We start from the raw sequence: 16,984 nt of genomic DNA on the forward strand, positions 1-16,984 counted from the left end.
TTAGCAAATAATTAGCGTGCACCACTGGCAACAAAGAATCATCGGCCAAAATTTGTTTGCACGGATGCGCCTACGCATATGTTGCATCTCCAAAGGCCATTTAGATTCTATAATGTTAAGGAAATCTGTTCCGGTGGAAAAATACCTGAAAGTTACGTTCATTGTATGTGAGTCAACCTTTTCCACAATTCGCGATTTTTTTCATCCGTTAAGGTATTCAAAGTCGGCGGTGTTTATTCACCTGCAGATTTAGTTCACTTAAACAAATCGCCATAGTAAAGGATTTTCAATACTACAGGAGCATGTACCTTATACATAGACATTCTACACTATGAAGTGGCAAGTCTGAAAATGCCGTAGATTTCGAGAAATCAATCTCATTGTGCGAATAGCCAGCGGCGCAGCTATGTGAGCGTTTCACTGAATTCAGGTTTGAGTTAACAAGTTACTGTTGTGAGCCGCCAATACAAAGAGATACGTCTTTTGATACAATAGCCATGCGGTCCGACAGAATCACGCAGAACTATCTTGGTGGCCAAATCACGGCTGGATTGGGGATTTAGGTTAAATCACTTCCCGAGGCTTTCAATGTGAGTTGTCGAACAGAAACCCTTATCATCAAATGTCATGAACAAACACGACACGGGAAGCGCGGTCTATGGCCTTGATCTTGTGTGTCGATCCATGAATCTGCGCAGCCACCCCTAGGCATCCTTCGCTTCTTCCGCACTTTGCTTTACTCGATCTTCGCTCGGCTGTCTTATTAACATATATTGCCTTGTCTACCAATAAGTGCGCACACATCTAAAGGCAAAAAATGCTAAAATTGGCCCGTCGTGTTGGAGGACACATTCGTTATCATGTGATGCCCTTGTTCTTGAGGGCAAAACGCCTGCATAAGAGCTTCAAATTATCTTGTTCAGAATTACGTTGATTTGACACAACCAGGTACCGCCTTGTGGTGACTGAATTGCAAGGAGAGCAGTCGGTACTGGAATTATGGGCGGTCGCTTCGAGATTATGTTTATAAACATCGAGTACCGTGGTTCATACACCTGCCTATACCTGTTCCTGCAAACGGAGGCTTCCACATTTGACGTATGTCCGTCAGGTTGCATTGTCCGCGGAACTCGGAAAAGTGCTAAGTGGCAGCGTGACCATTCTCGTTACAGCAACTCAGTGTATGCAACATATAAGATCCAAGTTGACGCCTCATGTGTGCAGTCGCTTAGCTCCAAACTTCGAACACAGAGCGTATAAAAAATTTTGCTTACGACTCAGATCAATTAATTCTCTCAACAATGATGCTGAGCTCCCTGCTAAACTCATTAACTTAGTCTTAAGTCAAATAAACGTGCTATTCTGGGGGAGTTAGAGTTGATGATGTAGATGGGTCTGTAAAATATTCTGTGCTGGTATATTTAGTGGTGAATCTTAAACTTCTGGGCAACAACCCTCTCATATTACAACTGGAGCTATCTATCCTGCAGGCACCAAACGGTAGCGGCAACGTCCTCACTGAGTTTACGTTAAGCCTACAAGTAATCACGGGATTCTGGATATAGCGGCATCTACAAGAACATTGTTGCAACGGAGTTGCACGCACGGAGGCCTGAACTAAAAAGCCGATGAACACTAGGACCGCTCACACCGGAACGCAACAAAGTATCACAAAAGCAGGTCTACTGTAGTTGCCACGGTTGTTCATTCCTATGAAATGAAGAGCTATGGACTTGCGGCAACCAGTGAAGCGGCTGTATAACCATGATAACCGATCAAGGAACGGGTAGCTGCATCTGCCTTAAGGTTATTAGTGTCTACAATGGCTGTATGCGACGCAGTCGCAGGATGGGTTGGTTACAGGGTTAAGTGGTCACGTAGACGAGAGCGTGCGTTGAGGTTTATAATATAAACCTTTAAACAACTCCAAAGTTTGCCATGGGTACGAGATACACCCACCGAAGGCTTAAAAGACGGGAAGGATCGGCCTCCACATACTGACTGACATTAGATTTCCAAAAGCTTTCTGTAATTTGGCGCCAGTGAATACGGCACGCATGTGCTTTTCCTGAACTTCTTATGCTCGGAATCGCCTGGTATTTCCATTGAAGACCTTGAAATGTTTGAATGGCTGGAAAACCTAGGCATTGATAAATAAACGGGCCTGCATGTAATTGATCCAGGTGAATCGCCATTGCTTGCTTGTCAAACCCTTATTGACTTACACAACATCGTACTTGGAGAAGGGGCTATCCCATGACCGCAAGAACTTCCGTTCGCGAGGGCGACGACAAAAACTTCACGCCCCCCTGAAGAACAAACGGCTTTAAATCCCCTTTGCTAAAGAGAGTGGAAAGGGTTTTAGGAAATTTATAAATCGTACAAATCAAGCCGGTGGAAGAGAGTCGGTTTTCAATAGCCAGGAAATGCTCGCATCTATATAATTTACTGCGCTTTCAAGGCATAACAACACGAAAAATGAACGTCCAAGAGAAGACTGATTTAGTACATTTGAACTTCTGGGAGGCGCTTCACCCAGTAAGCCACTGAACTCTCCTGACCAGGCTCATTCACCTATAGTTTACTTCCAGAATTTTGGACAGATGATAGCCTCATAGGTGGATAGAACTTATCCTGGCCTGGTAGAAGAAGAGATGAGCCAAAACGGGTTTGGATTTGACCCGCAGCTTTCAACTTCTTCAGCGAGTGCCTTTGTCATACATGGTGAGAAAGGAACAGAGACATCATGAGGATAGACGCAAAAAAACATTTGTGTATCTGAGTCTTCCCAAACTTGCCCTTCTCACTGCACCATTAGAAATCGGCCCAAAAGGCTTTCGTCGTTTTACGGATGACCCGACGCACCTCTCCCGTATTACTCGGATGGACTTCCAAATACTCTATGGGGTCTACGTCAGATCGCTTCTTCACTACCGTACTTTCACTCAATTTCGACTTTCATTTAACTTCTCAAGTCTTGTGCTCCCGTCCTCTCTCGTCCAGATTCAGCTATGGTTGACTTGTAAACTGGAATGAGACAGTTCCTCAATCACAACCCCCTGAAAAATCCTTCGTTGGTTCAAGTGAATTGAACAAATAACCCCAGTTCACAGGTCTTCATGTCTGCAGAGTAATACTGAGCTTTCTGAGCATATCCAGCCATAGTGCTAATTGACCTGGAACTTAATTGGTGTCTGCTCTTTATTTGAATTCCATTCTGATTTATATATTTTTGCGCGCTGGCGCTGCGATCAATTTTCCTGACCCTTGTAACTTGACGGAAATTCCTGAGACTGTTTGCACGTTACGGTGTTGATTGCAGTAACCAATGGATAGTAAGAAGGAAAACTCTAACGATCCGCAAAATGTTGAGCTTTTGCGCGTGGGAAAGGGGCCTTTGGAAGACACAGCTGCTCAGTCTGATTGGGCGTCCAAGAAATTGGTTTGGGTGCCTGATGAACAGCAAGGTTTTGTCATGGCGACGTTGTTGGATACTGTCGGAGAAGAATGCAATGTTCAAATTGTTGACAGTGGGAAGAAATGTTCATTTCATCATGATCTTGTTCAACGGATGAACCCTCCAAAGTTTGAGAAGGCCGAGGATATGGCTAACCTCACATTCCTGAATGAGGCGTCGGTGTTACACAACCTTAAGTCACGATACTACTCTGGGATGATTTATGTAAGCAGCTTACCCATAGTGAGATCCTCTTAGACCTATTCCGGACTGTTTTGTGTGGTGATCAACCCATACAAACGCCTTCCGATTTACAACGACGAGATAATTGAGTGGTATAAAGGCAAAAGACGGCATGAGCGACCCCCACATATTTATGCCATAGCCGATGCGGCGTACAGGAACATGTTACAAGGTAGCGTCTTTATGATGTTGTTCACGCAATTGATTTACAGATCGCGAGGACCAGTCCATATTGTGCACGTATGTTTCATCGTTTCTTTTCACGCTGTTGTTAGTGGTGAGTCTGGTGCCGGAAAAACAGAAAACACGAAGAAAGTTATTCAGTATTTGGCTTCTGTGGCTACCTCTGCTAAAACCCAGAAAACGACGACTGCAAACGTGATGTCCAAGTTGCATGTAAGTTTGTTAACTATATCTCACTTGAATCGGGCGCTCGTTCCTGGTCATACGTATTTACAAACACTACCGTAGATGAGTTGTTTTCACTCCTATTTACCCCTTGCTTTCTAAGGTCCACCATTTGTGAATAGAACCGTCCATTCCAGGACAGTGAGCCGCGGAATCATATAAGACCAACATTGGCAGTATTTAACATGAAAAATTAGCTTGTCCCGGTGAAGCCAAAACTATGAGCCCAGTTACCATACATTTCAAATGATGGTCCGACCGTTGATGTTGGGGTGAAGCTGCACTGACGGTTTGGTCAGTTTTGGTGACACTGAATTTCACATAGGAGCTTATGGTGTTGGTACCAAAATGCTCTCATTGTGCGACTGATTATTGAGGTCCCGACGAAAGCTAGTCGCACATCGTTTACTATGACAATAAGCGATTCTGCTTGATACGCTCTTGGCGGGAACTGTCTGTCACCGCCTCATCCTGGCTATCTGCTTCCCACTCTGTAGTCTGGATGGGCCAAGCTCATCAGAGTCATCATGCTTTTATGGATTACATGACAAATCGGGGTACCTCTGGGTGGCTCAGTGGTTAGAATGCGAATTTATTCACCGGTGGGTTCGAGCCCGACATATGCACAGCTATTTGTCCTGTCTAGACTTAAGCAACCTAATAAAATAAAAAAATAATCGTTCAGCTGCAGCGCCCTTTCGGTGCCTAGCTGCCATGCCACCCGAAGGAAGCACGAGGGCTGGGATACTGTCAGGTTGCCCAAGCCTAGACAGGGTTAAGCAACCTAGCAGTATCCCAGCCCTCGTGCTTCCTGGTGGCATGGCAGCTAGGCACTGAAAGGGCGTTACACCTGTGCGATTATCTTTTTTTTACCTCGAAACTACTGACTGGGAAGTCCGTTGCTGCAATTTCACCCTGAATTTCCTATTCCACGAATGTACGCTTGGGTACCTCAGCCCTCGATTCTATGGTTGTACGAAAGGGCGCTACGACCGTGCCTTTATTTTCATTGTGCACATGGCAGATGCGTGTCGGAAGTAGGTCACGGCTGATTAATGCGTTTTCAATACAGGCCCAATAGGTCCTGGAAAAAAGCTCATGAATTACTGTTTGTATTGACGCTTTCCACTTTACACAACTTAAGCAATTCTGCTGCTTGATTCGGTTTTGGGTTCATATCTGCGGAGTACGTAGTGCTGCTTTGAGATTGGGTGGGATCAAACTGAACTTTAATAGCAGACCAGCCAGTCAACTGGGCATTTCTGCAAGTTTCGGTCGACTGGTCAGAGGTAAGATCACTTTTCGAATCGGAATCGCTAGCAAAGCTTTTGCAAACCTCGGACACCAATGGCACCGGAGTATCGTCTCTGCCAAGAGCACAATATACACCGCGATAGTAAGATGCATATTGGTTTGTGAATCAAAGGTGACCTGTAAGCGTAAATTTTTTTTTCGACAATCAGCGTTTCCGGAGCATTGGTCGGGTCTGGCGGAAGCGTTGTATTAGCGATCCTGAGCTGCGCGGTATCACTGTAGGAAACTAGGACCGTCTACTTTGCAGAGCTATTTTTCCTCATCCCTATACCAAGTGGAAACGACCGAGAGACGGACAGCTTACGACCTGGCAACAATATATGAAAACCAACCAGTAAACTGATTCGATTCGACAGCTGCTGTTTCTCTAGATGGGGACCCCGGTTCTCAACACATCGGTGACTAGTGACACTGTCAGACTTAGCCTTGTCGTGCAACCGATGGCGTTCCTGCATCAAGGCTATCGCCTGCAGTTCGTGGCTACGCAGTTCCACGGTTCATGAGGCAAGTAGAATAGTTCAACACCAATCAACTAGTTATACAATTTCCTTCACTACCATGAGTACATCCCACTGAGTCAGTGGGATCTGGAACTCCCGGTGCGTGGCTTGTAGGGGACAAACTGGATTGCAGTGATTTCATGGGTGCACGTTGTAGTTCCCCATATTATTGTGTACGCTTAACGAACAAATTCGTTCTACTGTGGTCTTGTTTCGCCTCATACTTGCGTTGAGGTCAAACCCTTAACTGTCAGCTATCCTGTCTACCTCCGCCGCTTACTCAAGTAAACGAAAATATTGCCCTAACAGGTCCACTGGATTCACTGTATTTTTGCCCCCCCATGCTCTGTTAAATAGCTCCGCATCTATCTATTGTTACGCTCTCGCCTTCTGTTAAACTGACGGCTAATCGATGTCACTGGGGTTCGTGCTCTCCATTTCCAGATTGTCTGACTGGGCACTTGTAGATATAGGCACCTCAGAATGCTTGCAATAGGCTGGCACCAGATCTTGCCCTCATCAAGCCTTTTATCTTTTTTCAACTTGGGTTTTAAATACAATCAGACGATTTCTTTATATGGCAGCGAATCATCCGTGTCAACCTTGTTGCGGCCTCTGGTGGTGATGATGACCTCACCGACTTGACTTTTGCTGTACCGCCAGACCATTCAAAAATGATCATACTTACCAACTACCATCGGCCGGAGAGGATCCAGTAAGCGTCATCTCTGCATTTTGGGTATCGAACTCAACGAAAGCCAACAGGGCTTGATGGGATAAATTCGGAAAGCTTTGGAAAAGGGTCTTCGACAGAGTATAGCGTCGAATATGCAAAGGATGTGTTTTGTCGTAATTTAGTTGTGTGGCTAATGACGGAATATTTGTGAATGTTGAAGTTGGAGAACCGCACCCCCGGGAAGCACTCGCGTGGTCCAGTGGAAGTCTGCACTGGTCGTATCGATTGCTGGGCCACTGAGTCTAAGGCTTCGAGTGATGTCCGTATTACTCCTCCTTAGGGTTGGGCACCTTTTCAGGATTCTACTCGCCGTACCGCATAAATAGAGGATTTATTTCCAGCCCGGGGCCGACTGTTGTTACCACTGCAGATGCCTTTAACGGCGCAGACCGTCCGATTAATCTTTTTTGATGAGGGAAACCGTATCCTCACTTCACAGACAAACACCTAGTTCCCGTATTCAAAAGGTTCTCATGTACGGAATTTTTAAATTCAAAACAACGTAGTGAAATAAGTTGTTGGGATCCATTAACTTGTTCAACCACGCTGTGTTTTGATTAAAAAAAACTGCATATTATACACTACACGGCGCTCAATCTCTTCAACCCACTTCGAGCCGAGTTTGGCCCAGAACTCCTAAGGTTCGTAGGCACTACTACCGGGCAGTGCTGTGAAGTGTACCGACTGGTGCTGGGGGGGGACAGCATTTTACAGTGAAACGATAGGTTGAGTCTGTGAGCAAGATCAACTATTCCATCCGTTCCACATTGTCAGCGGAGCTCGTTAAGAGTTCCCGTTTTCCGTTTTGGTGCAATGTGTGAGCTTAGCTTCCCCCTGGTATTATGATTCAAGAATCAGAATACACCGATGATGTTCTGATAGCGGATAGCATCCAATCCCTGTAGAAAACTCACACACTGGAAGTAAACTGGCATAAATTGCTCACGAAGTGCTAAATCCAGACTAGTTCGAACCTGCAGCCACGCTCTCTATTACCGGTGAAGATTTTGAAATGGTTGACCGCTCTACCAGATAGATATCTAACTTCTGAAATCATAAATAGGATAACAAATCCTAGATTAGCCTTCAGGAATCCCAAACGCCACTGACATCGGCGTGAATCCAGCCTATCATTTAGCGATGAAGTTTATAACGCATCGATTGTTCAACGTTTCTATATGGACGTTTTCGGTAAAAACACTTGCAAGGTCAGCGTAGACCAGAGGAAGAATCACCGAAAACTATAACTCATCACCACACGTACTGCTCTGTGAGATGTTTTCATTGACTTTATGGATAGGAAACACAGCTTCCGACCTGGAGATACCAGATGACTCATGCTTTCTACCGTCGTTGCCTACGAAGCGCCTCTCTCGCTCATACAGCGAATGAGTAATTCTGTGGTTCGCCGACGTGTTTTTCGTGAACGTTTGACGACGAATTAACGGATAGATCATCGACTGCGCTGTTGGGTCTTGTGTTGAGGACGGCAACCCACTGGCTCCCATTATGCGCCATTCCAGATCTTAGTGAATGATATACATTTCAAAGAATTACTTGGTACGCAGACGTGAATGGCCTCGCATTTCGACTGTTCTTTGTCGTATATCGTAAACCCCTATAGGATGGTTGCCCGAAGGAGAATGACCGTACTTGATTGGAAACTGGCGGAAATCTCCCAGAATCGCTTTCAGTGGTGGACATGTGTCGCTTTTTTGTTGTGGTGGACTAACTCTATCCATACTCATCTTTTTTGTTCCTAACTGTTCCCTTGATATGTACTGCCTTCGCTTTCAGGCGCCTTACGTAACCTTTTAGGATAAGAATTTTTGATTGCCACAAATCCCGGAGTTGATATCAATTTCGCGGTTCTTATATTCTAGCGGTTTGCGAAGGTCCCTTTCCATGAAGGGTAAGGTTAGAACAGTGGCAGATCTTGATGAGAAAGTCGGGATTGACTTGAATACCAATATTTGGGCAAACAAGTCAATAAGCTGATGCAATAGATTCCCTCTGGCCTTCCTGGCATTTTCTCCCCAACTAGCGATTTATTCTTCAGATTGAGTATCATGTTTTTTATCCCGTATATACTCGGTGGATCACTGGAGACTGACCAGGAGGTGAATCCCTCAGGTTACGTGGCCGGAGCAGGAACCGACCACCTTTGTAACCGGTCTTTGAGTTGTTTTGCTCATCTGTTGACGCTTCGGTTAGTACTGGTGATAGATCGCCCGCTTGTCTTACGTAGCTCTTAACCCGACCAACGTGACTGGGCAAAAGAGTTTATGAATATCCTTCGATGCCCACGCGAATTCCACCTCCATTCGAAGTTGTCACCATTTCGCTCTGTGAATCAACAAGCTGCTGGACAGTGGGCCTTAAACTCCCTGAAAATTCGTTTTTTGCGTCGGGAATCTAGTAACCGAGCCGAACTGACTGATGTTCGTGTGGCTAATTTTGTCGACTTGACACCGCGCAACCATAGGTGGTGGCGCCGTGCATTGATTATCTGAGGGGAGAGGCTGTTGCTGACATAACGTGAACATCTAGTTCGTGTTGGAAGGTTTTCAACTTGGGTTGGCTTTGGAGCTTTTCAACTCCAAGCCGCTTACCTCGACTTTTTTGATGACCACATCTTCGCACACAGTTCATTTGCTCCTAAGTTAGCCGACTATTAGATGAAGGTATAATCGAATCTTCGCGCTTTCCCTGGAAAGCTCAAGTACCGGTCGCGAAAAATTCAGACCACAAAAGACGCATGGTAATGAACTGCAGGCAAACCATTAACCGATTCACACATCTAGACGCTTATCCGTTACCGCGGTTAGATAAAGTGGTTGAAGAAATCTACCGCTGTGTTGAGCATCTCAGACCTATTGTGTTCCAATCTGTGCGAAAGAAGCCGTACGCGGTTTTTGAAGCATGCAGAGAACTGTTTCAGTTCCGTCGCATGTCTTTCGTTGTCACCAATGTAGCGGCATGCTTCCAACATACTACTGACCATCTAATCAGATCTGAAAACCTACGCTTAGATTGACAACGCTACTATTTGTGGGACTTCACAGCGAGCGCTATCACAACCTCAAATCTTGCTGCGAAGTAATAAACAAATGTGGAATTACCCTTAATCGCAAGAAAAGCATCACAGCACCCAAACAAAAACGCCTTCTCGGCTTTGAAAAAATGGTTCAGCTGTGACACCCTTTCGGTGCCTAGCTGCCATGCCACCAGACGGAAGCAGGAGGGCTGGAACACTGCCAGGTTGCCCAAGCCTAGACAGGGGAGGTCGACAGGCGGAGATTGGGTTCGAACCACAGACCTTCCGGTCAGTAAATTCACGCTCTAACCACTGGGCTATCTCGCCCCCTGTCGGGCACGAAGTCTCTGAAGGAGTTATCAAACCAGATCCTGAACGAATGCACCGTATCCATCAACTCCCTCAACCACATGACGCTGAATCTCAACTCACTATGGATACCATGCTTATCTGTCAAAATCAGTTTGTCAGAAATTATACTTCGCCCCTATTGGAGCGTGGCAGTCGACTACACTGCACTCTTGGTTGTCGGGACGGGCGCCTCAGACATAGCCATTGCTGCATCCCTGACTCAGAATGGCCGACCGGTAGCCTTCTTTTCTAGAAGACTGACACCGAGCGAAAAGACCCACTGCTATTATACACACCATCGTTGAGACTGTCCTTAAATGGGAACATTATATGTTCCGGAAACACTTCAAGCTTATCACTGACCAGCAGTCAGTTCCCTTTATGTTAGGTTTGTCGCAGAAAATTAAGATTAAAAAACGGTAAATTCCAGCGATGGAAAATGGAACTCCCCGCTTTTAGCTACGATGTCGGCCACTGACATGGAAAGACAATCTGGTGGCTGACACCTTTTCAAATAACTTATGCGCTAACATGATCGGCAGTGATAAATCAAACGAATTTCATTATTCCTTGTGCCATCTAGGAGTAACTTACGTGCATCACTTTGTTCTTTCCAAAAACCCGAAATGTACGGTCTGTACCGCCGTCAAATCGCTACACCAATCAAGGCAACTCAACCATTTGAACGAATTAGCATCGATTTTAAAGGACTCTCGCCTTCCGTTACTTGGAACTGATATCTCCTTACTATCATTGACGAGTTTTCCCCTTTTCCGTTGTCTTTTCCCTATTCAGACATGTGCATATATCGTTATTAAGTATCTATGTGAATTGTTCTTTTTATTTGATATGACTGAATTCGTACATTTGGATCGTGGCTCCTCATTCGTATCTGACGAACTGTCTACGTTTAGCTGTAGCACCCTTTCGGTCCCTAACTGTCGTGCCACCAGAAGGAAGCACGAGGGCTGGAATACTGCTAGGTTGCCCAAGCCTAGATGGAAGTCGAGAGGCAGATGCCCGGTTCGAACCACGGACTATCCGGTCAGTAAATTCGCGCTCTTAGGGCTAAGCCACCTTTCCCCGAATTGTCCACACTCCTGCATGTACCCGCTCAGTAACATGGAAATCAAGCAAAGCACTATTCATCCTATGCGATACCGGTTCTCATCGCGCTCATTCAGGGTCCAGGCTCCGTCCGTAGCAATTGACATGATCGGAGTCTATGTAGATGCTCCCGTAAGATTGACGGCCCTTCTCAGATGCTCCAACGACAGCCAGCTGCAGTCTATCCACTTATTTCCGACATTAGTCTATTGTTGATGGACGCCCATTCGACACAAGCTCAGAATGGTTAAATCGAAACCGGGGCACACAGCCACTTGCCGTTCGCCCTTATCATTTCCGTGTGGGTCCAGACCATACGAACCCTCGAGTTAAGCTTCGTTTGAACCGGGTCTGCCGACTCCTCCGTTGAAATCCCCAGATGGAACATCACAGAGCTTTGCGGACTAGTTTACCTCCGAGTGAATGTTGACTCAGGGCTGCACTCGGTTGGTACATAAGCTGACACGACGAACAAGTTGTGTTTAGTGTCTGTGATGATTCACTTTGTAAGACGGTCCTAATCTAACTGCACAAAATTTGCTGTTACTTGTCATCCAGTCGGCCAGGATCGCTTGGACTCGTTAATCGAACGTCATCCCCACATCAACCGTCTCAAAAGTTGACGCAGTTGAATATCTGTTGTATCAGAGATTATATGGTGGCAGGCCCCTTGGGAGTATTTCACTATGGTGCACAAGACGACTTTACTTGTTCCTTAGGGCACCACTCCGGGCCATACTGAAGGGTGTCCAATACATCCTATTCGATGAGAGCTTCGTCTGGAGATGATTAGTCTGAAACAAATCTTGATTATCATCGTCATCATCAAAACATCGTTGGTGGATTTTGGGGCCCAGTAATCACGTACTCTTAAGGAGACGTGGCTTTAATCGAAAAGATTTATTGTGAAATCCTCGATATCTTGGGTGAAATCCGTCAAGTGCAAAGTGTAGTGTACACATGTTTGACGAGCCCCGGACGGCCACCACGGGCCAAGCTCCAGTATCTTCAGGTATGGTGTTCGTACTCAGCTAAGTAGGCAGAAGGGCAGAAAGCGATAATAATACCAAACGGTCGTTTGGTATTCCGTACTGTTTGATAGGCTTGCTAGGTGGGGATTCCGAATCCACCGTATTGCGAAGTAGTCGTGACATTTTTGTGTTCATATCTCCGAGGTTGCTAGCTGTTGAAACAGGGTGAACTGGCTTCACCAATATCCTGTATGTTTTTTATTTGATTCCAGATTATCCCAAGACGATTCTAACAATCGCCTTGTTACCTAAAAAGCCATCTTTCATTATTATTTAACATGTCTGCCACACCAACCCAATCGTATGTTTTCAGCAATTTTAGCTGTAAACTCTGCATGACGCTGATGTGAGATCTTGTGATTAATTAGGACCTCGTGAGATCATTTGAATTAGATGGCGATGAAAACTTTTCCGTCTTATCATTCCTTGACGTTTCTTTCGTAATATACTATTCAATCTCTTATGGATTACTACTTAGTCAAATTGCGTTTGATTTTTTCAGTTGCTTATCAATGGTCAATTATGGTTTTTTACTGGACACCGCAGCCTCTTACCAGACGCCATACTATTCTCTTTTCTTTTAGTCTCAGGATATTAATGTTGTAAGTTTCGTCTCTCGTTTTTTTGCTCACTCTGAGTCGCACCGTGGCGTGCTTTTCAACCTTTTTTCCAACGGATAATCATGCTTTTGTTCACGCAAAATTCACTCGTGTTGTTGTAGCCTCTCTCCGTTGTACCTCCTCACACAACGATGGCAAGTTTGCTGTCTGTAGCACCCGTTGTTGCATGTTCCAGTCTGAGGTTAGGTTTATCTGTGTTACCTGGTTGGGTGTAGATACGCGTTTATTAATATTTTTAAATGGGCCTCTGGTGATTTTGAGAGGTTAGCATGGCGTTCCCATGCGAATTCTTTGCGGATGAGGTTTTCTTTCCACGTGGAAGCTGCTGTCAACGTAACTGTGAGCCTGTGCATGTTACGGAATTTCTGTGCATTTATCAGCTAGTTGTGTTTTCCGTCTTAGCTTGTTCTTTAGGCATATTCTTGCTTCACTCCTCTATTTTTTTGTCTCCTTTACAGGGTGAACTTGAAGCCCAGCTGCTGAAAGCCAATCCCATCCTTGAAGCTTTTGGAAACGCAAAGACCATCAAAAACGATAACTCTTCGCGCTTCGTAAGTTTTATGTTCAGCTACAAGTTTACTTTTTCACTGGGTGCTTCGCTAATCAACTAAAAGATTCCTGCCGTAGGAGACGTTATCTTTTATAACGGAATCCGCGGTTAACGGATATTTGAAAAAGCTGTAACGTGAATTACCTCGGAATCACTCTACAGCAGGGTCAGAAAATTGTTCCCGACTAGTGAAAAACTTATAAAATTGGAGTGTTCGCCTTATTGTTTGCGTGTTTTTATTTGGTGCCATTCTGTTTCACCACCACGGGATGTCTTGTTCGCTAGGTTGAGTAGTAAAGATAAAATAGTAATCGTTCAGCTGTAATATCCCTTCGGTGCCTAGTTGCTATCCCACCCGAGGAGGCACGAAGGCCAGGATAGTGCCAGGCTGCCCGAAGCGAAACAGGACCAGTGGGGATGCCGAGGTTGGTTTCGAACAATGAACCTTTCGATTACTAAGTTCGCGTCCTAGCCACAGAGCTATCTCGAGCTCTAGCTACTATAGAACACCACGAACGGCTGCAGTACAAGCATGCGGTCATATTTGTTGTCAATAGTTCGGCATTATCCACGTCGTTACGCCGTTAATCTGCCGATCAGTATTAACGTTGTATCGTTCTGTTTTGACCATCAGAAGTATAGGAAACTAGGTAACGCTCGTTTTCTTCACAAATGTTTTTCTTCTGATGGTAAGCTACTGAGTGCATTAATCTGCTTTTTTTCTGTCTACAGGGAAAGTTCATCCGAATTAACTTCGATACTTCAGGTTTCATCGCCGGTGCCAACATAGAAACATGTATCCTTTGCTATCTTCACTGTTTAGCTTTTGTTTGCTAGTTGGGGCTCTGTGTGGGCAAGTCTTGTAGGTGTACATTTCATGGTTGCATCGCTTGTTCTACATCGCCTTACGAAAGCGCGTGAAGATGGGACCCGGAAACGGCAAACAGGATGCCGGTCGGGATTTGGCCGTATGGATCACATCTTCACGCTCCGTCGATTGTTAGAACGACGTGCGTATGGGTGCCCTACAATATTATTGTTCCGTGACTTCAGCAGTTCGTTCGGTTCTGTCAACTGGTCAATTCTTTTCAACACGCTTGCGCAACAGGGCTTGCCCCAAAAGTTCGTAAATATTATGTGTTGTTTGCACTCACCCGCTTGTGGGCGCGTGAGTATATGAGAAGCTCTCTAAAAGCTTCCGTACGGGTAGCGGTTTTCGACACGGATATCCACTCTCTCCATTTTCGTTCAATTCCATCATCGATTAGGTAATGAGGCGAACAATGGAAAGTCTCTTAAACCCTGGTGTTCAGATTTCTCCGATTGAAAAACTTGTCGACTTGGGATATACAGACATTTATCTCATTTTCAAAGAAGGCCGGAAACCCAAGGCATTACCCGAAAAGCTGACCAAGGTTATCCAGTGCTTCGGCATGTGCTTCGCGCCCACAAAGTGCAAATTTATGCTGCGGGAAGTGAAATCTTTGAACGGGTCTCTAAGAATTCAAGCAGTGACATTGGAAGTTGTGGAACACTGTATGTATCGCGGAAGTGCATTAGCTCCTACAGTAGTGCGACAGACGGGGTTAACGCACGAATTTCGAAGGCGAGAATTACTCTGGCCAATTTGCGCCACTTCTGGCATCAAAAAGTCATGTGGATGGATCTCAGGTGACGCGTGTATCAGACTACTATGTGGGCTGCATTATTGTACGGCTGTGAAACTTGGTCACTTAGAGATCTTCACAACCATCTGAAGAGACAGGTTCTATTTTCCTTACCTAATTCAGAGTGACGAAAACCTATAGGTGGACAGAATTTGACATGGCATGAAGGAATGAAAGGTGGTGTGAAAATCGGAGAAAGTTTGGAACAGATTGAGAAGTCATCGTTTCAGAAGACCTTGGTATTGTCACCGGGTGTTGCTGTCAGTGGTGAACAAGTGTTATAGGTGAGGTAGGTACGTCGTTCTGAGCAGAGTGCAGAGTAAACTGTTGCACAATACACGAGGCAATTCAACTCAGGCCTGGAGCTCAAACTGCTCATTCTGCGTCAGTATGATCTCATGCTGGCACACGGGTTCAACTAACTCTCGATGAGTGGTTGTGGTTAACAGATGGAGGTGGATCTGGTGGCTTGCATATGTCCAACGACATCGACGACAACAGGTCTCCACATCTGCACTATCACTTTTCAATTTGCATCTTATTGTACAATTCACTACTAAGACAGTCATCCGTAATAAATTCCTAGGGGCCCAAAATATTCGCTTCGAAGAATTTGATTTGTCCTCCTCCCTGTGCCAGATTTCTTAACCTGACTGTGTACAGATTTACTAGAAAAGGCTCGTGTTATTCGGCAAGCTCCAGACGAGCGATGCTTCCACATTTTCTATCAACTACTGGCTACAGCCACATCCGAAATGAAAGAGAAACTTTTGTTGGACCAGGCAGGCGCGTACCGCTTCCTTTCAAATGGCATGCTTGAAATCCCTGGTTCGGATGAACACCAAGCCTATCGTGAGACGTCGGAAGCCATGGATATTATGGGTATTACCAAGGAGGACCAAATGGGTATGTGTTTACCTCAAAATTATTCAGTGTGGTCGCGGTGAACTTTATGCAACTCTTGATACCATAAAGTTATGCATCTGAACTAGCCGATTGCTCCTGTGTTATTATGGCCGCTATTAGGATTCCTTTTATTTTACAAAATCTATCAGGTTTTTTGTCAAAGGTCTCGGAGGGTTGCATCTTACACCTCATGTTTCGCTCCTGACCAGAACGTGCTTATGGTCGGTCAGCAAGTAATGACTGCCTTCATTCATTTTTCAGCAATTTTCCGAGTGATTTCGGCGGTGCTTCACCTGGGAAATCTGGATTTCCGCCAAGAACGTAATTCTGATCAAGCCACCCTGCCAGATCACTCAGGTGAGGAATGACGATGGAGGAGACATTTCAGGGCAAATATACTCAGCTATCGTAGAGTATTATGGAGTGAACTACTTGCTCCAAAGACAAAAGTGTTTCTTAGGGTTAAAATACCTCCGACTGACGAAGGCGTGTCTATGCTTGACGTATTGAATTCTTACGCACATTTCATAGTCCTAATATCCACGTCATTGTTTTTCTACCCAGCTACAATCCCTTGGATTTCTTGGTAGTCCTAGAGACCATGTTCCAAGGTTGCCACTCACCTAAGGTGCTAGAATATGACCACTTTCTCTGTATGTTTTCACTGTGGATTGTCACAAAGACACTCTGCAGGTTGTTGACAGTCGAAGAAAAACGGATCTTCGAGCATTCAGGAGGTACTTCAAACCCGTTATTGGACACCACAGACTCGTATGGCCTGGTCACATGAAACAGCGGATTGTAATTTACTGGGATTGCTGTTTTCTGTGCCCGGCAGGTTGTTGTCGAAGAAAAACGGATCTTCGAGCATTCAGGAGGTACTTCAAACCCGTTATTGGACACCACAGACTCGTATGGCCTGGTTGGTCGAAACAGCGGATTGTAATTTACTGGGATTGCTGTTTTCAGTGCCGAAATCGGATCACCTATATATATATATATATATATATATATATATATATATCTCTTTGTATCACTTCTTGTCTCTTCTCTCTCT

At 45.2% G+C, this 16,984-nt stretch overlaps 1 protein-coding gene across 1 annotated transcript in view; it reads left to right on the forward strand.

The window, feature by feature from the left end:
* Positions 1-16,984, forward strand: part of T265_07991 (hypothetical protein) — a gene marked incomplete at both ends in the record, with an annotated part of 80,166 nt that overhangs the window by 29,927 nt on the left and 33,255 nt on the right. The window contains 7 exons of the mRNA XM_009173672.1: positions 3,411-3,682; positions 3,716-4,096; positions 12,769-12,786; positions 13,263-13,355; positions 14,087-14,150; positions 15,685-15,927; positions 16,189-16,284. Coding sequence (XP_009171936.1) covers positions 3,411-3,682; positions 3,716-4,096; positions 12,769-12,786; positions 13,263-13,355; positions 14,087-14,150; positions 15,685-15,927; positions 16,189-16,284 — 1,167 coding nt within the window. The remainder of the gene's footprint in view (positions 1-3,410; positions 3,683-3,715; positions 4,097-12,768; positions 12,787-13,262; positions 13,356-14,086; positions 14,151-15,684; positions 15,928-16,188; positions 16,285-16,984) is intronic.

The sequence above is a fragment of the Opisthorchis viverrini genome (assembly GCF_000715545.1).
Source record: "Opisthorchis viverrini unplaced genomic scaffold opera_v5_193, whole genome shotgun sequence".
Taxonomy (NCBI): domain Eukaryota; kingdom Metazoa; phylum Platyhelminthes; class Trematoda; order Opisthorchiida; family Opisthorchiidae; genus Opisthorchis; species Opisthorchis viverrini.